The sequence below is a fragment of the Scyliorhinus torazame genome, chromosome 6, assembly GCF_047496885.1.
Source record: "Scyliorhinus torazame isolate Kashiwa2021f chromosome 6, sScyTor2.1, whole genome shotgun sequence".
NCBI lineage: Eukaryota > Metazoa > Chordata > Chondrichthyes > Carcharhiniformes > Scyliorhinidae > Scyliorhinus > Scyliorhinus torazame.
In genome coordinates this window covers 220,291,904-220,319,019 of record NC_092712.1, presented here as the reverse complement: position 1 = coordinate 220,319,019, position 27,116 = coordinate 220,291,904, and the positions used below count along the sequence as shown (strand labels likewise).

General features: G+C 44.7%; 2 protein-coding genes across 10 annotated transcripts in view; one reads left to right on the top strand and one right to left on the bottom strand.

Annotated features, from left to right (window-relative positions):
• LOC140425303 (heterogeneous nuclear ribonucleoproteins A2/B1-like) overlaps window positions 1-627 on the bottom strand; it is a 34,739-nt gene extending 34,112 nt beyond the window's left edge. For 6 of the 8 annotated variants that reach the window (XR_011947822.1, XR_011947820.1, XR_011947821.1 and 3 more), the window contains exon 1: window positions 417-626. Coding sequence is in view for 1 of the 8 variants with exons in the window: in XM_072509443.1 (XP_072365544.1) it covers window positions 417-422 (6 nt within the window). In the remaining 7 variants the exon portion in view is untranslated. Of the gene's footprint in view, window positions 1-416 lie in introns of all 8 variants that reach the window. The other 2 variants (XR_011947824.1, XM_072509443.1) reach the window with 2 other exon arrangements.
• Window positions 628-1,086: 459 nt separating this feature from the next.
• Window positions 1,087-23,388, top strand: LOC140425304 (chromobox protein homolog 3-like). Of its 2 annotated transcripts, XM_072509444.1 has the most exons (6): window positions 1,087-1,246; window positions 2,594-2,675; window positions 7,857-7,998; window positions 9,528-9,693; window positions 20,936-21,033; window positions 22,153-23,388. In XM_072509444.1, the coding sequence occupies exons 2-6, from the start codon at window positions 2,624-2,626 to the stop codon at window positions 22,280-22,282; spliced, it is 588 nt and encodes a 195-aa protein (XP_072365545.1). In that variant the 5' UTR covers window positions 1,087-1,246; window positions 2,594-2,623; the 3' UTR covers window positions 22,283-23,388. The 2 variants fall into 2 exon arrangements, with proteins under 2 accessions (XP_072365545.1, XP_072365547.1); XM_072509446.1 differs by lacking the exon at window positions 2,594-2,675 and having other exon boundaries at window positions 1,228-1,246.
• Window positions 23,389-27,116: the final 3,728 nt, after the last annotated feature.

Below are 27,116 nucleotides of genomic sequence, written 5' to 3'. Positions count from 1 at the left end.
GCAACTAGACTTGTTGACCGTTTATTAAAAAATCGAGCTCAATCCCCTAAATGTTATGAGCATTCGCACTTCCCGAAACAACGGGAGATATCTCTCTATATATCGTGGGCAAGCCGACAATAAACTAAACACCCGAGGAGCGCGACCTGGATATGCGATGTTGATGATCTAAACGTTATTCCAACGTTTCCGAAGAGGCGGCGAGATTGTTCTTCGGCTCCTCAACCCGCCCCCCCCCCCCCCCCGCCGGATAACGGTACAGCTCACGAACGGACTCCAGTTAGCTACCGTTCATAGCGCAACGACCCGTTTTCTCTTCAACCACCACGGATTTTAATTCAAATCCTTCGGAATTTTACACTTTAAAAAAAAATACCACCCACAACCTCGTATTCTTTTTTTTTTCTATCCCTTACCTCCATCCTGCTCGGAATATATATATATATATTTTTAAATAGAAAAGCTATACTTCAACTGAAAGCGCTTCCCAAATAACGTTATATCGATAAAGGTTCGCGTTGTGGCTAAAGAAAATCGATGCGAGACAAGCTTTAAACCGCAGCCTCTCGAACGCTGCCTCCGACACCGCTCAACTCTTTCTAGAACCTTCCCTCAGTCCCACAAAATGGGTGCTCGCTCGTCACGTGAGGCCGATTCGCCAACGGAAAAAATGGCGACTCAACCCGACAGGATTCAGAAAAAAAAAAGCCCGAAAATGCAAAAAAAATCATTTCATGATCACGGTTCCGAAAAAGAAAATATATTTTTTTTACATGTGCTGCACACCTTCATCGATCACAATAATTAGGCCGCCGTGGCTTTTGGCGGAAGGAGCCGAAGTCGCTTCGGGCATGACGCAATTTAAAATCACTTTTAAAATATTTTCCAGGCGATGTTGGCGAAGGGTATCTATTCCCCCCCCATGATAAACCAGTTGAATCCATTGATGTATTTTGTAAAATTTATTCCCCCAAAATTTAATCTGGATCACGTGACGGGCACGAGTGCTTGAAAAATAAAATGACGCTATTTTTGAACCCCCAAAAAGGCAGATTTTCAACTTTAACGCCCCGATCCGAGGGAATAAATAGCTTATGTTGAGTTAAATTGTATAAATTACAAACGAGGGTTCCTTGTGGAGAGGTGTGCGCATGCGCGTTTCGTCAGCGCGTGTTTTTGGCGGGACTGCAAGTGAAACCCAGAGAGAGAGGAGCCCGGCTGGTGGAGTGACACTGAATCTGGGCAGGTAGGGCAGGCTGCTAGCTTGCAAGCCAGCCGAATAGAGTTTCACTGCTTACCACAGTCCCGTGGCTCCCGACCCCCACCGTAAACCGCACAGTGCGGGCTGTTTGAGATTAAATCGCCCAACTGATAAAAACTTCCATTTAAATGAGTAGACCAGAATGGTGTAGGCCCTGAACTCAGTAGATTTTTTTTGTGTGTCCGCTGCGCAGCGGGAGCTCACGGAAGTTTCTCCATTATAATCAGCTGAACCTGCGTGTGTGTTTTTTAGTGTTCATTTTGGTTGTTGAACGAAGGTTTGAAGGACTTGTTCCTTATTTCTCCTGTTGGGCGGGGGAGTGGTGATGATGATCGATTATTTTTTTTTGGGGGGTGGGGTGGGGGGGATTGCACCGACAATGATGTCACGTATCTGGGCGAATTGAGTTCAGTTATTGTTAAGTCAGGAACTGTTTTGGATTTTATTCTCTAGTTTTTTTTGTCGTTGCACAAGTTATTTTATGCAAAACTAAGGTTGATGCGTAATTAGGCCGGTTAAGCGAGATTTTAATTCCTCCCTGGTGCGGAAGTCTGTTACTTGCGTTTGTTTAATAAACACTGAAAATTAATTATCAAACTGTAACTGGCACTTTTGAGATCCGGCTGAATCCTGATGGCGGCATGTGCGAAAATTCAGAGCTTGAGGCTTGGAGTTATTTTTAATTCTTTGTTTTTCCAATATGGGGAAAGTCGTTTTGTTGCTACTGCCTGCAGAACTCATTTAATGTAACTTAACCCATTCTGGAGGAAAGTTTATTTCTTCGGTCCTCGAGTTCTCGGAGAACACCACTTTAAAAAAAAAGTTAAAACGGTGAACAAGCGAATCGTGACGGAATAGGCAAGAAAAGTGGAATTCGTCGGTTAAGAGTAGTCAGTCGCAAATAAGTTTTTTTTTTTCCCGGTGGCCAATTAGTTGGTATGATCATGTTGACAGGTTTTAATGTCTGTGTACTCAGTTTTGTAATTACTATTGTGCTTGAGAACAGTTGTCTTTAAAATTTGGCAAAAGTTTGACTTTGTAATAACTTTACACACCTGTGCTTGAATCCCATGGTACACAACAGGAACAAATGATAAACTTGAATTCATTGATTTGATATGATTTTGCTTTGGGAATGTTTCTGTGCAGTTGACTGATCCTAGATTGGGTTCCTATAACCTTTGCCATCTTGCACTATGTATCCCTTTTCTATATTTAAAAAAAAGTCTAAAAGTTTTACAATAGTTAATATCATGTTTACACCAAAATGTAAATGTTTGAAATGCTGACTTTGTATATCTATGTGAGCAATTGCTGATTATTTTTTCCTAGGGACTTGAGTAGGCGGATACAAAGTAGAAGATGACCACGGTTGAAGATTCCTTTTTTTCTCCTATTAGCCTTGTTTCTACTAGTGAGTTAATCCATGTTTACAAATAATAAAACACAAATACATCATGTTATATCCCACTTACAGTACCTAACCATTTGACAATATGTAGAGCATTGAGTAAAATTTGTTTGTCAACTCCCATGCCCTAAACAATGAGAACCTGAGTTCCTGTTGTGGTGCCAGGTCTGCCATTCTGAGTACAGAATGAGGTTGACATTTTCTCTTGGGACAATGACTTTTCGTGCAATTGACACCATTCCGAGATCGTTATTGTGCCACTTTTGATGTTAGAGTTGACAAAGGACTTGCAAATTTGAAAATCTGCCATTTTGTTATTTAAATTTGTTAAATATTCAAATTCTGATAATTGTTAATCCAGGATCCAACATAGAGCTAGTAAGTGGGGAATATCATGGATGTGTTCAGTGGAGCTAGGAAAAATGCTCAAATTATATTTTTAGATTTGTCATTGGAGCTTAAATATGCTTGGTGTGGATTCTTGTAGCAATGTGTATACATTAACAAAAACCTTTGTGAAACAAATGCAGAAGCTCACCACTTCAGATAAATGTACTCTCCTCGCTTGTCTATCTTCCTGACAACCAAATTCTGAAACCTGATGGTGTGTTACAGTTCACTCTAGTCTGAGCTGCTATGGCAACATGCACTTTAACATGTATGTTCCAGTCTGGAGCTGTGGATAGTGATTGAAGAGGTTCCAGTGTTGTTCCCAACACTTGGCTGACCAGGAATATCTCCTGCTCTTACTGCCATTGGTGTGTGTTGTGTTGGAAGTTTGACTGTATTATGAATGTAGCTTGACCATCAGATCCTGGGGTGGGTCTCCAATCCAGAGCTTCAAGCCGAACGGCTGGAATACTACCCACTGTTCTAAAAGACCTCTTTTCCTCAATGTACTTAAATTTAAAACTTGTATTAAACCCACCAATTCGGATGTGAAACTCTTAAAGACAAAAGAAATAGGAACAAGAGTCGGCTGTTTGGCCCCTCAAACCTGCTCCACCATTCAATAGGATGGCTGCTTGCCCTTTTTTTCTTGTACTGTTAGATCCAAGTTACAGTCCAACTGTAGAAACAAAAGTGTTCGACTTTGTAAAATGGGAATGATTCTATAGAACAACAATATACCCTGATCAACTGCTGACAAGCCATCACTTAACATCTTTCAATTTTATGGATTGACAGTATGGAAATGGAATGAGATAACTTGGATTTCCTTCGCCCAGGAACTTTAATGAAAGGTTCAACATTGAGTACTCCTGAAATGTTAACATTGCAGGTGATGACTGGTTTGGTCAACAGTGAATAAATGACTCTTAATGATAGAGTAGTAATATTTTGGTGTCAGGACAGTCTACATGGTTTAAATTCGAAAAGTAATTTTTCGACTTCTCTGCATCCCTGTCTCCCCCTGTTTTATTGGAGTGCAGTTTTCTAAGATCCATTCACATGTGGTGCTTGTCATTTTAGCATTCACTGACTGGAAAGTTGGCTTTGTAGCCAAACGTAATCTTGTCCTTTCTTAATATTGATGTGTACTTCAGGATAGCTAAAATACGTTCTTTTTCCCTTTTAACCTAGAGGAACTGGACCCAGTTATATCTCTTTATCCCAGTTAGGATTAGCTAGTGTAGGCCAGAGTTAAATCATAGGGCTTATATAATATGTATGGCTCAGCTATTCACTGCATTAGATACTGGGCTAGTGAAGGAAAACTCACAAGTAATTACTTTACCCAAGGTTGATTTGGCTTATTCCCACTGTTGCACGTATGTGATCCTTAAACAGTAATAGGGGTTAGTCCATTCTTTTTGTAGAAAAGGATGGTATGGGGGGAAAGGGCTTTAAGAGCTTACAACTTGTAACGCAAAATGCAGCAAGTTTTCATAGTCGCCTTGAAACGGAGTATAGGAAATGCTGTCAAATTTTGGTGATGGGGAGAGGTGAAAGAGAAGGGAAAAATTACGACCCAAGTTCAATTCACTGATTTCAAGTGTCTATGTACGCATGCTTTCAGCAGGAATGTCAAACTATTACTAGGTTTTCTTCCTCTGCACTACCTGGAAGTTTTTGCTGAGCACAAGCAAGAGATTGAATTTGCGTACAGTATTTTTCCTCATTGTGCAACATAGCCAAACTGCTATTGTGGTGGCTTGAATATAAAAAAACAAAACTAGTAGGAATCTTAATAGTGCAGTGGGTTGGACAATTTTCTTTGTCTTGGAAAACCTAAACCAGTTGTTTGGATAAAAACTTTTGTTTACTCTTAAGGGTCCAAATACAAAGCCGGTATTGGTAGTCTCTCTTGTCTTTGGCACTAATAGCCAAAGACACCAAGAAAGTGTGGACCAGTGACGTTTCTCCATATTCCCTTTCCCCCCACCCCCATTGAATTTCTATATGGTTATTTTTACACATTTACACTTGATCTAGAATAGATGAAATGAACTATAAAATGCAACAGAATTGCGTAACGATTTTAAATGATCAAATTTTGATTCCCAAAGAGCACATCTTACTATCTTTTCCTGGATTAAATTTTATTTTTCCCCATAAAACAATAGCATGCATATTTTCTTTTACCCAATAAATTAGTTTGTTTCAAAATCTCTAACAGCAGTAATTGTTGTTTGAGTTAGCTCTAGCTTATTTCCTGAGCCACAGAATGCATTTGTAGACCATTAAAATCCTCAGGAGGGCCATCCTAGTTTTTATACGCCCAGGATAGCCAACAAAACCGTCTGTGAGGGGCATGTGTTTTCCATGGTCTACACACGTATCACTGTTGACTACTATGCTACAGATTGTTCTGCCTTTCTGTAGGGAGGTTTTCAAATCTTTTCCTTCAGTTCTACTTCACCGGTGCCTTGAAGAATTCAAAATTGTTACTGGGCTGGAATTTCCTTGCTGGTTCTGCTGGAATAATGGCTAGAATGGCATGTAAATTATTAGTGCGGAAGGTCAAGAATTACATATTTCAAGGAGCTTGTGCTTTACTTCCAAGTTTCTTCAAATTTTTGTGCCACTTCAGTAAAACCTGCTGGAACCCTCTTGCTTATTAACATAGCTCTACCACATTCATAAGAAATCAACTGAGTTTGCTGCATTTATGATGAATCTGAATTGGTTGTATATTTACACTCCCATTTTTAAGCACCGAGTAACATCTGCCATTTCTGCTGCTTTATGGTGTTTCTATATTTTCCTTTCTACATCCTATTTTCTGAATCTTTGAATGCATTTTATGACATCAGAATGGGCCACATTAAAAATTGAAAAGCTTCCGAAATTACTTTTTCTTAAATGTGTGCCTAATATGAATAAATTAAAGAATATGGTTTATGGCTTACACTTTCCTCCGGGCCCTGCTTTTTTTTTTTTGCTTGCTTCTGCTTGTTTATGTTTGGTTTTCCTGCATTCCATTCTCCATATGAGATTTTCTGAAATTTTGACAGTGCTGGCTAGCATGGGAAGTGGTGTGAATTTTGGCATAACTGAACTGGTTATGTTGTTTGAGGGAATTCAGTCCTTTTGTTTTTCCATCTGAATTATAACACTCGGGTCAAAATTGATTTGGACTGAAAGTGTGTCCCAAATGCAAATCATCTTCATGGAGAAATGTGTTAGAAACCAGTTCCTTTTGAGGATCAGTATTCCATTGCCCTCCTGGCATGGAAACCAATAATTTAGCTCCCCTGTCTGCCCTCTGCTTCAGTTCGTCATTCATTTGTGGATGAATGGAGGGTAAAGATGGGACAGTAGAGTAGCCTAATGTTTCAGTACTCAGCCACTGGCCCAGACGTTGAGTTCAAATCCCAATAAAGAAGTTGAATTCAATAATTCTGGCTGTTTTTGGCTTGAACCAATTGTTACATTAAAAAATCAAGTTGGTTCGTGATCCTTTATGGAATTAACCTACCACTTTTCTTCCTGGACTGACCTATATTTGGTTGACACGTAATGTCCTTGGGGTAAGTAGACTTAATACCTTGTCAATGTTCGTGAATCCAAAATAGAAGTAGCACCAATAACCCAAACAAAACAAATATAATATGTACCTCTACCTCTCTATGCCCAGGAAAATTGGTAGGAGGTCTGCACTTCTAATTGAGGGTTCTAATTCTGATTCTCCAATTGATTTTTTTTAAATCCGGTTATATGTAGATATAATTTATTGAAAGACTAAATTAGAATGCTCCTTCTGATTAAGTGTTTTGTCTGCCTATATATTATTTTAAAGTTTTTCTTACAGTGAGTTAAGAGGCATTTAATTGGTTTATTGGCATTGAGGTACATGGTATTGATAACATTTTGAAATTGTTGATCAGGTACCTTGTGGTTACTTCTCAGTTGGGCATATTTGGCATGGGTTGAAGAGGAGGAGGGAAGCAATTATTTTGAACAAAAATGAGAATACACGATTAAATGCTAGCGTGTGGACCTCTCCCTAGATTCTGCAGCATGTAGTACTTCAGTCTTGGGACGTGCTTGAACATGTCTCACACCTCGTGTAACAGTTTCAAGTGCGACTATGAGAAGTAGGTCACATGTCTTCCAGAGATTGTGTTCAATACTTGGAGAGCAGACATCAATTTTGTGACGTTTATTTGGTTCCTCTTAACTGTACATACACGGGCAGACACGTTTTGAGCATACAGTTTCCAACTGCAATATTTAAAATAAATTGGTGGGGTGGTGCAGTTGAGACTTTTATTTTGGCCTAGAGGATGATGCGGTTCATGTCTGAAAGGAATAAAACGTCTTAGTACTTGAATATGCAATTGTGGTGCTGTAACCTACAAAGCTACAGACCACTTGCATATAGGGACTAACCAACTACACAAGTGAAGTTGGGCCGTTTGGTTCAACGCGACATCAGAGCTATGCAAACCCGAAAGTGGAACCTCAAACATCTGTTATTCATACTGTACTTAATATCAGTAACCATCATGAGAGAGACATAGTCTCCTCAGTAAAATGGCAAAAACAGTGTTTTTGAAACCCAAATACTGGCTTAGCTTGGACTTGATTGTAACATACAAGGTGAGCATGGAGAATTGAGTGTACTGATATTACCAATTTTGATTCATCATTTCTAAATTTCAGTGCAAATTAAGTACATTTAAATATTGTTATTGAGACTGCTGTGTGCTTTATCATCCTGTCCTTTTTTTAAAACAGCTAAAATGGGAAAGAAACAAGGTAGCAAGACGAAAAAGTCTGAGGATGTTCAGCCTGAAGAATATATTGTCGAAAGAGTGTTAGACAGACGGGTTGTACAAGGAAGGGTTGAGTACCTTCTGAAATGGAAAGGTTTTACAGAGTAAGGAGTTTTACTGCACAGGCAACCTATTTAATAACTTGTTTTCCTGCTCTTTAATTTCTTTTTCATGGTGAAATGGTTGAATCTTCTGCAGAATTGAACAGTATGGTAAGCTTCTGAGCTCATCATTTGGTGTTTGGTAACGCACTTAAAATGGCCGTCATAAACTTGATATTTTACTGGCGCTATTAAATACATTAAAATAGTTTGTTTCTAAATCGTTTGCTACTAACAGAATCCTAGAATCACTGGAGAATCTTAGATTCACTACAGTGCAGAAGGAGGCCATTTGGCCCATCAAGTTTGCACAGACCCTAAAGGAGCGCTCCACCCAAGCCCACTTCCCTATCCTACTTCCCCACCCTATCCTAATAACCCCTTTACCTAACCTACACATCCCTGGACACAAAGGGGCAATTGAGTATTTTCAATTCACCTAACCTGCACATCTTTGTACTGTGGGAGGAAACCGGAGCACCCGGAGGAAACCCACGCAGACACTGGGAGAATGTGCAAACTCCACACTGACCAGGCTGGAATTGAACCCTCTCACTGAGGGAGCAGTGCTGTACCGCCCCCTGACTGAATCGAGGAGCATATGTCATTTTTGCATTGACGTTTGCCACAAGATGTCGAAGTAGTGCTGTGGAGTGCTGTAGCATCCAATCTTTTTGTATCGAGATAGGTTACAGTGCTGATGACAACAGCAAGCAAGCGCTCACAACATTTGAAAAGTTGCAGGTCATGTCTCTTGATTCCCATCTTTTTTTTCCCTATAATCTACAAAATGGCACACTACTTTATGTTGTGCATGTAATTCAGCTGCCACATTGCCATACTTGGCATTGGTAATCCCTTAAAGTGATTGTCTTGACACTTGAGCGCTGTGGTCAAAGTCACGGCAGCAGTTCCTTAAGGCCTACTTTTGTTATTCTCAACTCTGCAGCACTGAATATTGGTGTCCCTGGTGTTCCAATGTGCAGCATGATTCATGCTTGTTCGATAACCTCTTGTGCTGTATGCATTTTACAGCATAGCTTGGAGGATACTGTAATCCAGAATCCCTGCTGGAGGCTGTATCTGAACAGACCTCTAAATCCGAGCAGACATGAATGTTGACAAATTTATCTTGGTTCAACTTTTAAGTTGCATGGACTTGCATTATGGAATCTTAAAAGATTAAGTATGGGATATTTTTAAACAATGTAAACCTCTAATAATAAGTAACTTTTTGAAGAGTTACAGATGTTATGCTGCCAACTCCTGGATTTTTAAGAATCACTTAACCTATTGACTTGTATTGAGAGAAATGTTATTTATTTCTAGTCTTTTTTTAAATCTACTTTTTTTACATTTAATTACTGTTTCTTGGGAAGAACTGGATTGCAGGTGCCAGTGGTATAAATTTCTCGTGTGTTTTGGGTCATGCATTTTCTTTCCCCATCTTTTATTAAACTAATTTAATAACATCCCTGCGAAGTATTCTGAGTAAAAACTTATTTAATTTTTTTGATATGAACCTGTTTCAGTGCAGACAATACATGGGAGCCAGAGGATAATTTAGATTGCCCAGAGTTGATTCAGGAGTTTCTGGATTCCCAAAAGGCCACCAAGGAGCGTACTGATGGATTCAAAAGAAAATCTGTCTCTGAAAATGAGAGTGAAGAAAACAAGCCAAAAAAGAAAAAGGATCCAGTAAGCACTGTCTTCAGATTGATATTTCCAGACTGATTCAGCTAAAACAGCTTTTATTTACTTTACAACAGGGCTGTGCAAAGTAATTGTCTAATTCTCATATAAGATTGCAAGCAAGAGCTCTGCTGCCTGGCCACAGCCAGTTCTTTTCTGTGTCTAGTTGTTGGGTATATTAAGAGTAGTATCAATGCACTTGGGACTTTAGGCACTTGATTATTCCCATTCCACTCAAACATTGTGAATCTGAGTCAATTAGGAAGTATGTAGCAGATGGTATAAATTCAGGTCATGAGTTTACTACCAATTTACATCAGATTGCCACCTGCCTAACACCTTAGCCCAGAGATAAATTTAATTTATTGCAAATGATAATCAACTTGTTGGTGAGTGACGTTTTTATGGGACTGCTAGCATTTTGGCATTTGAGATTCCACATGATTGACATTCTGAACATTGGTCTCCCTGTGATACTTTGTAAAATTGTCTTGCTTTGTGTTCATTTTCTTAGTTGGTCTCATGAGTGCTTAATATAAATTATAATGCTGGGAGTTTAGAAGAAATTAACTAAAGAACTGGTGATAGATGAAGATAAATAAAGGAATGAGTACAAAGAATTTGTGTGTTCCTCGCCTGTTGAAGAAGATGGGTTTTTAAGCAGGGGTTAGTGTTCAGGCAAGAAAGGAATGCTATGCCACCAGTGGTAATGTGGCAAAACATAGGGAAACATTGGGGCAATTTTAGATGAGGGAAGACATGTTAATTCAAGTGTTGGGAGCAAGCTGCCAATAGGTGACGGTGGTCATGATCAAATGATGAAGCTTATAGGTAGATGTTATAAAAATATTATGATGGTCTAAAGTGTTGACGTGGGTAACTGTGGCAATGAGGTGGCCTCTGTTGGAGAGGTGGAAATAAGCATTCTAGATGACGGATGTGATCGAGAGATTCAAGGAAAGATTATCGTGGGGCTTCAGTAGTGATAGTGGCGACAAAAAGAGAGACTGTTGTAGATGTACTAACTTTATTTAAATGGAAGAAAATGACAGTCCCATAGGACTGCACAGTGGAGGGAAATGGTTCTGTGCATAAAATGACAAAAGTTGGACAACTTCACCACACAGAACATAAACTCAATCCATAATGTCAGAAAATTCCAGGAGATTGACCGAGTGACACATGCAAAGCTAACCTGTTATGGTATTAGTTGAGCGATAAGTGATGGCCATGAAACCAAGAACATTCCCCTGCTCTTCAAAGGTGCCATATGATCTTCTATCCAGTGATAGTGACAATAGGGACCAGGAATAGGGTGAATGAAGAGGTATGTTCCAGAAACATATATATAGACAAATTCAAAGATGCCAAACAATGCTTGGAATGCAAGCATTAGCAGGTGATTAAATCTTTACCGATCCAGAGATGGGGTAACCCCAGGTTGAAGAGGTGAATTGTCAAGGCAGAACAGTTGGTAGGATTTCGCAGGCCAGATGGTGGGGGATGAATGTAATGCGACATGAATCCCATTTGATTGGGTGGAGTGGCGGTACTTGTCCGAGATTTGTGGCATGGGTGCGGTTGCTGTATGTGGCACCAAAGTGGAGTGTAACAACGAATAATATGAGTTTGTGGAGCTTTAACTTACGCAGGGGCACGAGTGCCCGCTGTCACTGTTATTGTTTACGCTGGCCGTAGAGCCGTTGGTGATGGCTCGGGGGTCGACGGAGTGGCAGGGGACAAATTCAAAGATCTGTAAAGATTTAATCACCTGCTAATGCTCGCATTCCAAGCATTGTCTGGCATCTTTGAATTTGTCTATATATATGTTTCTGGAACATACCTCTTCATTCACCTGAGGAAGGAGCAGCGCTCTGAAAGCTAGTGACATCGAAACAAACCTGTTGGACTTTAACCTGATTGTTGTAAGACTTCTTACTATGCTCACCCCAGTCCAATGCCAGCATCTCCACATCATGGCTACCATCGACACCGCAGACTGCTGGCTCAAAGTGGAGAGGATCTCCAGCAAGATCGCGCATATAGACACTGACATTAAGTTTCTACAAAGATGCAAGAAAGCAGACAAGATCCCGAAAGGGCTACAGATCACAAACCCACTCAAGTCGACCTACAACACAGACTACGCTGAGAGACTCTGCCGTCGCACCTCTCTCACACTCCTCAACCACCTCGTACGCCAGCTCTACAGCAGACGATGCAACCTGGAAACCCAGATAGAGGCCATATTCTCAACTTGCGCTCAGGACGCAGCAGATCAGCTGTGGAACACCGCCAAACAGATGAGACAACAATACTATGCCACCTATATGCACACCAAGAACAGGAAGCTTCAGAAACTCGGCATCACCACCAGCAGCAACCAAGCCAACCCCGGTACCACAATAGAAAACAATACAGGGAAATCTATTGTCAACTTGTCGGACTACACCCTTCAACCAGACGAAATCGAAGTCCTCAGCAGAGGGCTCAATTTCTGCACCACCACCAAAGTGGACCCCATCAGTCTCGCGGCAGACACTGAGGAATTCATCAGGCGACTGAGGCTCCGGGAATTCTTCCACAGACCCAAAAGGCCAACCGCGAACCCAAGCAGACTACCAATGAACTGGAACAGCAGACAGAGAGATCTGCGGTGCGGCAATACCAATGAACTGGAACAGCAGACCGAGAGATCTGCGGTGCGGCAACCGAAGAGGAAAGAGTCAAATTGGACCCCTCCGGAAGGCCGCTGCCCTAGACTCTATGTATGCTCAAGCCGTCAGGAGTCGCGTCAATGCCAGATTTATCAGTCGCATTCACAAGACGGCCCCGAACGTCACCCAAGCACAACGCAATGCCATCCGTGCTCAAGACCAACCGCAGCATCGTCATCAAACCAGCAGACAAAGGAGGGGCCACTGTCCGACTGAACAGAACGGACTACTGCAAAGGAGTATACCGACAACTCAACCTAAAACACTACAGACAGTTACCCGCAGATCCGACCATGGAACACATCCGACAACTTAAACAGACTGATCAAGACCTTGGATCCAGATCTTCAGAGCACCCTACGTGCTCTCATCTCACCTACTCCCCACATTGGCGATCTCTACTGCCTCCCGAAAATACATAAGGCCAACACACCAGGCCGTCCTATCGTTTCAGGCAATGGGACCCTGTGTGAGAACCTCTGGCGATATCGAGGGCATCTTGAAACCCATCGTAGAAGGTAAGCCCAGGTTCTGTCGCGACACGACTGACTTCCTACAGAAACTCAGCACCCATGGACCAGTTGAACCAGGAACATTCCTCGTCACAATGGACGTCTCGGCACTCTACACCAGCATCCCCCATGACGACGGCATTGCTGCAACAGCCTCAGTACTCAGTACTGACAACTGCCAATCTCCAGACGCAATTCTGCAACTCATCCGCTTCATTCTGGATCACAACATCTTCACCTTCGACAATAAGTTCTTCATCCAGACACACTGAACAGCCATGGGGACCAAATTCGCACCCCAATACGCCAACATCTTCATTCACAAGTTTGAACAAGACCTACTCACCGCACAGGACCTTCAACCGACGTTACACCAGATACATCGATGACATTTTTTTCCCTTGGACACACGGCGAAGAATCACTGAAACGACTGCACGATGACATCAATAAGTTCCATCAGACTCCCCATGGACTACTCTCCAAAATCAGTTGCATTCTTGGACACACTCGTCTCCATCCAGGACGGTCACCTCAGCACTTCGCTTTACCGCAAACCCACGGATAACCTCCTGATGCTCCACTTCTCCAGCTTCCACCCTAAACACATTAAAGAAGCCATCCCCTATGGACAAGCGCTCCGTATACACAGGATCTGCTCAGATGAGGAGGAGCGTAACAGACGTTGAAAGATACCCTCGTACGAACGGGAAATGGCGCACGACTCATCGATCGACAGTTCCAGCGCGCCACAGCAAAAAACCGCACCGACCTCCTCAGAAGAAAAACACGGGACACAACCGACAATACCCTTCGTCGTCCAGTACTTTCCCGGAGCGGAGAAACTACGACATCTTCTTCACAGCCTTCAACACGTCATCGATGACGATGAACATCTTCCCAAGGTCATCCCCACACCCCCACTACTTGCCTTCAAACAACCGCGCAACCTCAAACGAACCATTGTTTGCAGCAAACTACCCAGTCTTCAGAACAGTGACCACGACACCACACAACCCTGCCATGGCAATCTCTGCAAGACGTGCCAGATCATCGACATGGATACCACCATTACACGTGAGAACACCACCCACCAGGTACGCAGTACATACTCGTGCGACTCGGCCAACTTTGTCTACCTCATACGCTGCAGGAAAGGATGTCCCGAAGCGTGGTACATTGGCAAGACCATGCAGACGCTATGACAACGAATGAACGGACATCGCGCGACAATCACCAGGCAGGCGTGTTCCCTTCCAGTTGGGGAACACTTCAGCAGTCAAGGGCATTCAGCCTCTGATCCATCCGGGTAAGGGTTCTCCAAGGCGGCCTTCAGGACGCGCGACAACTCCGAATCGCCGAGCAGAAGCTTGTAGCCAAGTTCCGCACACATGAGTGTGGCCTCAACCTGGACCTGAGATTCATGTCGCATTGCATTCATCCCCCACCATCTGGCCTGCGAAATCCTACCAACTGTCCTGGCTTGACACAATTCACACCTCCTTAACCTGGGGTTACCCCATCTCTGGATCTGTAAAGATTTAATCACCTTCTAATGCTCGCATTCCAAGCATTGTCTGGCATCTTTGAATTTGTCTGTATATATGTTTCTGGAACATAACTCTTCTTTCACCTGAGGAAGGAGCAGTGCTCCGAAAGCTAGTGATATCGAAACAAACCTGTTGGACTTTAACCTGGTGTTGTAAGACTTCTTACTGTGCTCACCCCAGTCCAACGCCGGCATCTCCACATCATGGCAGTCATTAACTAGGTCAGTTGTCTGTTCCAAGTTTGAAACTCTGGGGTCTAGGGGAGTAAAGAGGGAGTACTATGTAATAAGGGTATGGAATTGGTGATCAATTACAAGAGAAGATGTGTTTGTATCTGGTTAGATTGTGTGGATAGAAAGGTTCTGAAATCCTGAGGAGATGGGTAAAACTGAAAAGTGTAGATTGAAATTAGGGAATTAGTTTTTTTTTTATAAAAAAAAAAAGTATTTTAGTACAAACCTTTATCAAAACCGGTTACAACACACAAACAACCCGGGAAGCATACTTCCCAGCAATCAACTATCCCGCCTGTACACATTTATTGCCCTTTTTCACCCTCCCCTCTGCGACGAACCGTTCCTCAAACACGGTCATAAAACCCCCCCCCCCCAACCTTTTCTCAAACCCCTCTGCAGAGCCCCTTAACTCATATATTTTATCTTCTCCAGCCGCAGGAAGTCGTACAGGTCACCCAAACAAGCCGCTACCCCTGGTGGCAATGCGCACTCCAGTAAAACTCGCTGCTTTGCAATCAGAGGAGAAGGCCACGACTTGACCTTCCTCCTCTCCCTGAGCTCTGGCTTCTCTGAAACCCCAAATATCGCCACCAAAGGCTCTGGGCCCTCCACCTCCTCCACTATCCTGTCTAAGACCGCGAACACTCCCGCCCAGAATCTTTCCACTTTTTCACAACCCCAAAACATGTGCGTGTGATTCGCCGGCCCCTGCCCACACCTTACACTCACCTGCCACTCCCTGGAAGAACCCACTCCTTCTCGCCCGAGTCATTGCACCTGTGCACCGCCTTAACCTGTATCAGGCTCACCTTTGCACAAGAGGTCCCGTTTATCCTACACAGCACCTCACTCCACACTCTCCAATTGATCTCTCCTCTCAACTGCCCTTGATCTTCACCACCTGCTCACCTCTTTCTCCCCAGCCCCAACTTGTATATCCCAATTTCCCCCTCTCTCCCTCTCTCCCTCTCTCCCTCTCTCTCTCTCTCTCTCTCTCTCTCTCTCTCTCTCTCTCTCTCTCCCTCTCTCCCTCTCTCTCTCCCTCTCTCTCTCCCTCTCCCTCTCCCTCTCTCTCTCCCTCTCTCTCTCTCTCTCTCTCTCTCTCTCTCTCTCTCTCTCTCTCTCTCTCTCTCTCTCTCTCTCTCTCTCTCTCTCTCTCTTTCCCCCCCCCGCCCTCTCAAACCCTTTCTTGCACAGCGCTGTTAACACTGACATCCCTTCCACCCTAAAATGCCTCCTCAACTAATTGCATATCTCCACTGAGCTCCCTGAATACCTATTCGGAGCCATTGGCAACAATGCCGTCACAATAACCGTCAAACTAGACTCCTTACAGGATTCCTCCTCCGATCTAACCCGCTCTAATCCTTCTCCTTCCCACCATCGCCACACCTTATCTACATTCGCCACCCAATAATAATGAAGCAGGTTCGGCAACGCCAGCTCCCTCTACCTCTGTAGCGGGGTCTTCCCCACCCATACAAAGTTCGGAAAAAAGCCTTTGGTATAAAGATCGGGACAGCTTGGAAAAACAAACCAGAACCTCGGCAGCATAATCATTTTCACCACTTGGACCCTCCCTGCAAACGCCAACTGCAGTTTATCCCACCTCTTTAAGATCCTCGCTTCCCCCCCTCCACCAGATTCGTTAAGTCCTTGTGGAACCCCACCCATTCTCTCACTACCTGAATCATCAAATACCTATACCTATCCCTCACTATCGTAAATGGCACCCCCCCCCCCCCTAAATTTGCCTGCCGTCGCAGCTCATTCACTGGGAAAACCTTGCTTTTCCCCACATTCAATTTAAACCCCGAGAAACCTCCCCAGCAGGCCCGTAATCCTTCCCATATATTCCAGTGGATCTGAAACATACAGCAAGAGATAATCAGCATAGAGCAATACCTAATGCTCCCTCTGTCACCTCATAATCCCCTGCCACTCCACCGACCCCAGAGCCGTCGCCAACGGCTCTATGGCCAGCGTAAACAATAACAGCGACAGCGGGCACTCGTGCCCCTGTGTAAGTTAAAACTCAACAAACTCTTATTATTCGTTGTCACACTCTACTTTGGTGCCGCATACAGCAACCCATGCCATAAATCTCAGCCCAAAATCTCGAACAAGTACCGCCACTCCACCCAATCAAATGCCTTCTCCGCATCCATGGAAGCCACCACCTCCGGCAACAGAGCCCCTGACTGATTCATCACCACATTCAACAGCCGTCTTACTTGCGAGTTGCCTTCACGAAGCCTGTTTGATCTTCTGCAACCATCCCCGGGACGCAATCCTCCATCCTCTCTGCCAACAACTTAGCCAATACTTTCACATCCGTGTTCAATAATGATATGGGCCTACATTCCACCAGATCCTTCCCTTTCAGGATTAGCGTGATGAAACGAGGGAATTAGTTGCCACATGGTACAAAACTAATGAAGATTTTGGTGAGGAAGTTGGCATGGACCTTAGCAATTCTTATGTACCAACATGGGGAGAGATAGAATTGGGGGGAGGGGGTGATCAAATGGACAAACGTGATCTGTGGGGATTGGAATCGAGCAGGAAAAATGATGGAATGTATAGTCGGGTGGAAAGCTAATTTAACAGAAAAAAGTGCTGCTTGTGAAACATGTTTCTGTTTTTAGTGTTGCAATGTCTACATAGAGGGCAATTGATTTCAAATTTGCTATTGAGGCAAGAGGTTTTTTCACGCTGCTGTTTGGAGCACAGCATGCTTTGTGCCGTGTTACTGACATGGGGGATCATTGCATCTTTTCAAGAAAAATATGGTAAATTTTTGAAGCCGAGGAGGAAGACGCTCTGGCCTGTTGAGGAGGAAGACGCTCTGGCCTGTTGAGGAGGAAGACGCTCTGGCCTGTTGAGGAGGAAGACGCTCTGGCCTGTTGAGGAGGAAGACGCTCTGGCCTGTTGAGGAGGAAGACGCTCTGGCCTGTTGAGGAGGAAGACGCTCTGGCCTGTTGAGGAGGAAGACGCTCTGGCCTGTTGAGGAGGAAGACGCTCTGGCCTGTTGAGGAGGAAGACGCTCGGGCCTGTTGAGGAGGAAGACGCTCGGGCCTGTTGAGGAGGAAGACGCTCTGGCCTGTTGAGGAGGAAGACGCTCTGGCCTGTTGAGGAGGAAGACGCTCTGGCCTGTTGAGGAGGAAGACGCTCTGGCCTGTTGAGGAGGAAGACGCTCTGGCCTGTTGAGGAGGAAGACGCTCTGGCCTGTTGAGGAGGAAGACGCTCTGGCCTGTTGAGGAGGAAGACGCTCGGGCCTGTTGAGGAGGAAGACGCTCGGGCCTGTTGAGGAGGAAGACGCTCGGGCCTGTTGAGGAGGAAGACGCTCGGGCCTGTTGAGGAGGAAGACGCTCGGCCCTGTTGAGGAGGAAGACGCTCGGGCCTGTTGAGGAGGAAGACGCTCGGGCCTGTTGAGGAGGAAGACGCTCGGGCCTGTTGAGGAGGAAGACGCTCGGGCCTGTTGAGGAGGAAGACGCTCGGGCCTGTTGAGGAGGAAGACGCTCGGGCCTGTTGAGGAGGAAGACGCTCGGGCCTGTTGAGGAGGAAGACGCTCGGGCCTGTTGAGGAGGAAGACGCTCGGGCCTGTTGAGGAGGAAGACGCTCGGGCCTGTTGAGGAGGAAGACGCTCGGGCCTGTTGAGGAGGAAGACGCTCGGGCCTGTTGAGGAGGAGGAGGAAGACGCTCGGGCCTGTTGAGGAGGAGGAGGAAGACGCTCGGGCCTGTTGAGGAGGAGGAGGAAGACGCTCGGGCCTGTTGAGGAGGAGGAGGAAGACGCTCGGGCCCGTTGAGGAGGAGGAGGAAGACGCTCGGGCCCGTTGAGGAGGAGGAGGAAGACGCTCGGGCCCGTTGAGGAGGAGGAGGAAGACGCTCGGGCCCGTTGAGGAGGAGGAGGAAGACGCTCGGGCCCGTTGAGGAGGAGGAGGAAGACGCTCGGGCCCGTTGAGGAGGAGGAGGAAGACGCTCGGGCCCGTTGAGGAGGAGGAGGAAGACGCTCGGGCCCGTTGAGGAGGAGGAGGAAGACGCTCGGGCCCGTTGAGGAGGAGGAGGAAGACGCTCGGGCCCGTTGAGGAGGAGGAGGAAGACGCTCGGGCCCGTTGAGGAGGAGGAGGAAGTCGCTCGGGCCCGTTGAGGAGGAGGAGGAAGACGCTCGGGCCCGTTGAGGAGGAGGAGGAAGACGCTCGGGCCCGTTGAGGAGGAGGAGGAAGACGCTCGGGCCCGTTGAGGAGGAGGAGGAAGACGCTCGGGCCCGTTGAGGAGGAGGAGGAAGACGCTCGGGCCCGTTGAGGAGGAGGAGGAAGACGCTCGGGCCCGTTGAGGAGGAGGAGGAAGACGCTCGGGCCCGTTGAGGAGGAGGAGGAAGACGCTCGGGCCCGTTGAGGAGGAGGAGGAAGACGCTCGGGCCCGTTGAGGAGGAGGAGGAAGACGCTCGGGCCCGTTGAGGAGGAGGAGGAAGACGCTCGGGCCTGTTGAGGAGGAGGAGGAAGACGCTCGGGCCTGTTGAGGAGGAGGAGGAAGACGCTCGGGCCTGTTGAGGAGGAGGAGGAAGACGCTCGGGCCTGTTGAGGAGGAGGAGGAAGACGCTCGGGCCTGTTGAGGAGGAGGAGGAAGACGCTCGGGCCTGTTGAGGAGGAGGAGGAAGACGCTCGGGCCTGTTGAGGAGGAGGAGGAAGACGCTCGGGCCTGTTGAGGAGGAGGAGGAAGACGCTCGGGCCTGTTGAGGAGGAGGAGGAAGACGCTCGGGCCTGTTGAGGAGGAGGAGGAAGACGCTCGGGCCTGTTGAGGAGGAGGAGGAAGACGCTCGGGCCTGTTGAGGAGGAGGAGGAAGACGCTCGGGCCTGTTGAGGAGGAGGAGGAGGAAGAAGACGCTCGGGCCTGTTGAGGAGGAGGAGGAGGAAGACGTTCGGGCCTGTTGAGGAGGAGGAGGAGGAAGACGTTCGGGCCTGTTGAGGAGGAGGAGGAGGAAGACGTTCGGGCCTGTTGAGGAGGAGGAGGAGGAAGACGTTCGGGCCTGTTGAGGAGGAGGAGGAGGAAGACGCTCGGGCCTGTTGGGGAGGAGGAGGAAGACGCTCGGGCCTGTTGGGGAGGAGGAGGAAGACGCTCGGGCCTGTTGGGGAGGAGGAGGAAGACGCTCGGGCCTGTTGAGGAGGAGGAGGAAGACGCTCGGGCCTGTTGAGGAGGAGGAGGAAGACGCTCGGGCCTGTTGAGGAGGAGGAGGAAGACGCTCGGGCCTGTTGAGGAGGAGGAGGAAGACGCTCGGGCCTGTTGAGGAGGAGGAGGAGGAGGACGCTCGGGCCTGTTGAGGAGGAGGAGGAGGAGGAAGACGCTCGGGCCTGTTGAGGAGGAGGAGGAGGAGGAAGACGCTCGGGCCTGTTGAGGAGGAGGTGGAAGACGAAGACGCTCGGGCCTGTTGAGGAGGAGGAGGAGGAGGACGAAGACGCTCGGGCCTGTTGAGGAGGAGGAGGAGGAGGACGAAGACGCTCGGGCCTGTTGAGGAGGAGGAGGAGGACGAAGACGCTCGGGCCTGTTGAGGAGGAGGAGGAGGAGGAAGACGCTCGGGCCTGTTGAGGAGGAGCAGTTGGTTTGAGTTTTGGATTGCATTAGCAAAGGCCTGACATAGTCACAATTAGCTGAACTCTTTTAAACTTCTAGTTTTGTCCTTTAGGATGGCTCAGATATTTAGGGGCAGTTAATAAAACCTGTTAGGATTAAGGTGAGGATTGCTGTCCCACGAGCAAGTGAGCCATGGTGGCATTAGAATGTGGTAACAATAACAAATTAGCAAGTGAGGTTGTGGACTTCTGAAGTGTAATAATGTGATACTGGGACCAAATGAGAGGAGGGCAAGAAGTGGAGTAGTGCTGGAAGCACCTTGATAGTCTTTCAAAATTGGTGATATCTGGGGGAATGAAACACATCCCTACCCACCCATTATATACTAACGCCCATATCAGCTGTAGCATTAACTAAATGGTTTATCAATCTCTGCTACTCACTCTTGTCACATCCAGTCTATTCAGAGCATCCATCCTCGTGTGAAGTTGTTTTAGTCCATGCTAATTGATCAAATAGCTTCTTGAGCTGACAGATTTACTTGGTTCAAACCCTTTTTCCTATTGTATAATACTTTTTCTGTCATATGCTTGCAGCATTAGTGTGTTCTAAAACGTCAGTTGACTTGTGCAAGTATGTAACTAATCTTTTTCCTTTTAAAAGAATGACAACCAACCAAGAGGTTTTGCAAGGGGTTTAGAGCCAGAACGCATCATTGGCGCAACTGACTCGAGTGGTGAATTGATGTTTCTAATGAAATGGTAAGGATTTCTATTCTGAATCTTGCTCGGATTTGATGTGAATTGATACAATTCTCCAGTTGTGTAGTGACAGTGGTGTTGTGGTAATGTCACTTGAAATGAAATGAAAATCGCTTATTGTCACAAGTAGGCTTCAAATGAAGTTACTGTGAAAAGCCCCTAATCGCCACATTCCGGCGCCTGTTCGGGGAGGCTGGTACGGGAATTGAACCGTGCTGCTGGCCTACCTTGGTCTGCTTTCAAAGCTAGCGATTTAGCCCTGTGCTAAACCTGCCCCTAGCAATCCAGAAGGCCGAGCTAATGCTTTGGGACATGGGTTCAAATCCCACCATGGTGGCATTGATTTTTTTAAATGTAATCTCATTAATAGTGACCGTGAAGCTATCATCAAATGTCATAAAAACCCATCTGGTTCACTAATGTCCTTTTAGGGAAGGAAATCTGGAAATTTGCAATGTGATGCTTAACTGCCCTCTGAAAGGGCATAAAGATGGGCAACAAATGCTGCCCCTGCCTGCAATGCCCATGTCTCATTAAATAATGCTGCATTTAATATTACCAAGCATTTCTGATTAAATCTAGCTGACTAGGATACTAAAACCTACAAAAGCCAAATTCAGGCAAGCAAAGGAAGAAAAATAAAACCAGATCCAAAGTGCCTTAGCACTACATTGTTGTAATCCAGGAAACCGAGAAACTAGGAGCAAGCCATTTCTACCCATTTAAAAATTCCACCTATTCGAAGTGGCCCAGAAACATTTGCATTTGCTATATTTACATGATTCCGTAGTCACAAATACTTGGACTACTTTGTTCTGCAGACCCTGATCCCATCCTTGAAACTGTCTAAATTCCAGAGAAACCCAGTAATATCAGGTCGACATTTTAATAATGAGCTTTGAACAGATGCGGGATTTTAAATGAAAACAAATAGAAATCGTGACTTGGGAGATTGGTGATTATTTCGTCCCATTCATCAACCTGCTGTCCAATATATAGAGCATCTTCAAATGCATTGCGATTGGAACTGCCATGAAGGTTTTCATATATTTTGGGAAATTTGGGCCAATACTACTATGTCAAGAAATTGTGAACTTTTTTTCTATTTGCATCCTTTAGGAAGGATTCTGATGATGCAGATCTGGTCCCATCCAAGGAAGCCAATGTTAAGTGTCCACAGGTTGTGATTGCATTTTATGAAGAGAGACTGACCTGGCATTCCTATTCCACAGATGATGAGGAAAATTAATTTGCAGTGTACAGTAAAAATAAAGGATGTTGTGGAAAATTTGTGTATTCATGTTCAGAAGTACTGTTATTGTCCAGTTTAAAAACCTGCGCCTATAATAAAGTTCACCATCTATTTAATGCCCTTTGACTGCAAGGTGAATTTCAGCTGGATAATTTATGCATTCAGACTGGGACATTTGTTACTTAGGATATATTGATTAAATGCATAAATATCAAATGTACTTCTCCTTTTATTGACAATAATAAGGCTGCATTGGCTGTTTTTCAGAAAAATTGTTGTGCACGTCAGCAGCTAGCTTGTATTAGGTCTGTCATGAAAATCTGAGTTTAGACCACGGTCACCCTGATTTTAAATAGCTTTTGTGTGAACCTGTTTGCTTACATTGTCAATTTTAAAAAAACTAAACTGCAAGTGGGAAAAATAGCACATGGTGGCTATATTTGGACAAATGATCAGTCGAGTTCCAACTTTCAGTATATTTGGCTCAGCAACCTATTGTGGCTATCTTAATTATTTTAACCATATCCAATTTCTAACGTCACTGTTGTAAAGTTTCATTGGTAGTTTATAAATGTGTGGCTTTGAAATCTAATTTTTCATGCATTATTTCTTGAGTTGCAATTCACTCAGGTTTTTTTTTTTTTGTTGAATGGTTCAAACAACCAAGAAACTGATCAGGCACTTCAGATCCAATAAATTTGCTGTTGTAATGCAAATAATGAATTGAAACTTGGGTACTTGATTAAAGTTGACAAGTGCCATTTGACAATAACGGTCACTTGTACATTACAGGCTGTAACTATTCCAAGTTGGCCCTCGGTTCAAGCCTATAAACAAGGATGATCATGAAGTAACTAATTAGTCAAGAAAATTCTGCTCCAATGTTGAGCTGGTGCAGCAATTTGTTCTCAAATTAAGGAATTGTGACCAGTTTTACGACATTGGGTTTGAAAGCTGAGCTTTTATTTATAAATTTAAACTTGAGCAATGTTTTTGTTGAATACTTGTACTGCCCAATTTCTTCCGTGATGTTGATTTCCATTTCTTGTTGACTGTTGAGGAAAAATGTTTAATAAAACTATTTTTGTCTTTTTGAATACAAATGTAATCTTTGTCCCATGACACACATTCAAGTGTCTTGAGCTGAATATGGTAGCATTGGTACCTTAACAAAATTGAATAGAATTAGTACAGGGAGCTGCTTAACTTGTGTTGAGCCTTCTATGCAGGCATTTGGATCTGCATTAGTACTAATGTGATTGGTAAAGATGTCTGCCCACTTGGTTGCAGTTTGGTAATCTGAATGTTTTGCAGGTGATTGGTTGATTATATTATACATAGGAACTCCAGCTTTAGTCCTGAATAAATGAAACCTTAACAGCCAAATTTTGAATGGTAAAAAAGAACATAGGACTCTGGTTTATTAGAACGTGAACAACTGCTTGCATTGATCCTTTAAAGGAAAGGAAGATGTGTGTTTTGTGACCATTGGCTGCAATGTGCTTAGACAGCAAATGAGCTGCTTTAATTCAACAAACTCTCACAACAATGTAATGTGTTTTGTGATGCTGATTGAAGGATCAATATTCACCAGGGCACTGGGGATAACTCCTGATCACTTGAATATCGCCGTGGAATATTCTTTGCAATTGCCCAAGCTGGCAGATGCAGCCTCTGTTAACGTCGCATCATCTGAAGGATAGCATCTCTGACCGTACAGTGCTCCCTCTATAGTTCACAGGAATGTGCCCTTGATTTTTGTACTAGAGTATAACTTTAACTTGAAACCTTGTAATTCAGGTGCAAATGGAGCCTCAGCAAACACACAGGCCCAGCACTTTTTTTATGGTTAGGGTTAAACTTTTGAGATGGTCTTTAAGCATAGGCTTCTTTTGTGTCAGGTGGTTGAATTCTGCACCTCAGAATTTGAGGCCAGAGGTTAATAAACCTACCTGATGTTGGGGAGGCTTTGGAAGTTATAGGAAGGATATCTAAAATGCTTGGATTATGGTGAAAAAGTTGAAATTAACAGTCTTGGTAATGGTTTGAAACTTGGCAACAACTGAAGAAAATAAATAAAACTGACTGAAGAATTAGTGTTGCTTCTGTTGTGATCTGGCCCCAGAATTTAGACACCTTTGAAGCCAGCAATTCTGCGCCAAGAAAAGTTTTGCCTCAATTAGACCATCAGTCCCACTAGACTACCATACAGATTTTTTTTTTATTTTTATAAACCTAACCTTTTTCTGAAATGGCAGATAACTGCTGTAGCAAGTAATCACACCCACTCCTCTGAAGGTGTGGGCAGGATTTTGGGTCAGACCCAGAGATAAGGTCACCTGGGAGTCTCTTTCTGTGCCCCCCCCCCCCCCCCCCCCCCCATGTGGGGAGCATGGTAGCATAGTGGTTAGCACAGTGGCTTCACAGCTCCAGGGTCTCTGGTTCGATTCCCGGCTTGGGTCACTGCGGAGTCTGCATGTTCTCCGTGTGTGCATGTGGATTTCCTCCAGGTGCAACCGGTTTCCTCCCACAGTCCCAAAGATTTGTGGGTTAGGTGGATTGGCCATGCTAAATTGCCCTTGGTGTCCAAAAAGGGGAAGTAGGGTTGCGGGGCTAAGGTGGAGGTATGGGCTTTGGTAGGGTGCTCTTTCCAAGGGCCGGTGCAGACTCGATAGGCAGAATGGCCTCCTTCAGCACTGCACTGTAAATTCTATGAACCTCTGCCTCCCTCCCCAAACGGTGATCAGTTGGATGAGTAAATTGTACTCTGTTCAATTAAGGACAATGGGCAGCCCTCTCGAGCTGTAGGGCCAAAGGACGCTCCAGGAGGGATGGAGTAGCAATCTGCCATTATAAATAAGGAGGCCACAGCTGTCGGGGCACACTTCATCCGGGGGGGGGGGGGGGGGAGAGAAGAGCTGGCTGGCTGGCTGAAAATGCTCCCAATGTGACATGGGCTCTGTAGGCCAACTGAAAAGTACTAGTTGACCTCTAACGGCTGGCCCCACCGGTTACTATTCTGCCTGAACTGGGTTCCAGCAAAATGGAGGCAGATGGCACCAGCAAACTTGCACACCAGCATAACATTATACATGCTCCATTGCTCTCCCTATGTTGAGGTAAAATTCTGCTTGCTTGCTGTTTCAGTAGTTGCAGCAATTTGGTTGCTTGGAGGCGTGCTAAAACCAGCTGGCTACATGCTGGCAAAGTTATTTCTGGAAGATGTTTCCAGGATGGACCACCTCCAGAATGAGAAGCTTGGTGACCATATAATTCAAGAAACTTAAAATAAATAAATTGGTCCCCCAAGAAACTTAAATAAATTGGCCCCCCATACCATGTTCAATATTCCCACTGGAAATGGGTGAGGAGGAGGAAGATGTACAATTAACTTGCAGTAAATAACAAACACTGATCCCATGGAAATGTTTGCAAAAAATTGAACATCAAATTTGATATGAAGTACAAAATTAAAGGCCAATTTTTTTGGATTAGTAGAGTAGTTTATTATCTACTGAATATTCCACATGCGATTTAACCAGATTGTAACAATATTGCGAATCTTTCTGGAGTTGTACCTCCAGTTCCAGCTAATATTGCAATCAGCTTTCCACAAAGTCAATTCAACTCATTTTGACTAGTCCAGGAATGTGTGCAACGAGCAAGTACCGCGCATAATTTTCTATTTTGAAGAAATGGCTGTATCCTAGATTTTACTTGCCAATCTAATTGAGCCAAACCAGAGAAACCCAAATAAAGCCCAATTATTAAAGTTAGATTTTTTGCAGGGGTGAGTGTTATTGGTAACAAAATGAAGACCGAAAGGAGCTTGTGGTTGTATGGTGCAATGCCCTGCAGTTGCAGGGCTTAGCAGCCTCTGGGAGTCAAAAAAGGCTTTCCTATAAGTTGATTTTGCAAGCTCTCTGCGTAGCTTAACATACTTTACAGCTGATAAATTTAGGGCCTGGAGCTTGCAGTAATTGTCTACATTAAATTACTTTTTAGTCGATCTTCATATTTTGAGGATTTCCAGCATTTTGCATTTTTTATTCCAAATGCCAGCATCTACACTATTTGGTGTTATGATTAAAACAAGTCAATTTGTTTTGCTGGTGTAATTTGAGGGCTAGATGTAGGTCAGGTTATGGGGATAATTCTATATGCAAGGAGATAGGATGTAAATTCATAAGCATGCAAGCCATTACTTCATCAATAGCCATTAATACAATTCCACTGAAGAAGGCCTGACTCCCCAAATAATGACCAAGGCACAGTCAGGAGTGTAGAATACTCTTCACCTTCAGTATTCACACCCACCACTACTGACAGTGGCAGCAGTGAGTAACATTTTGAAAATGCATTGCTGTAATTATTAGAGTTCTTTGAAGAGATAACAAATAGGTTAGACCAAGGCGAGCCAATGGATGTTATCTATCTTGACTTCCAAAAGGCCTTTGATAAGGTGCCTCACGGGAGACTGCTGAGTAAAATGGCCCATGGTATTCGGGGCAAGGTACTAACATGGATTGACGATTGGCTGTGAGGCAGAGAGTTGGGATAAAAGGTTCTTTTTCGGAATGGCAACCGGTGACGAGTGGTGTCCCGCAGGGTTCAGTGTTGGGGCCACAGCTGTTCTCTTTATATATATTAACGATCTAGATGACGGGACTGAGGGCATTCTGGCTAGGTTTGCCGATGATATGAAGATAGGTGGAGGGGCAGGTAGTATGGAGGAGGTGGGGAGGCTTCTGAAAGATTTAGACAGTTTAGGAGAGTGGTCCAAGAAATGGCTGATAAAATTCAACGTGGGCAAGTGCGAGGTCTTGCACTT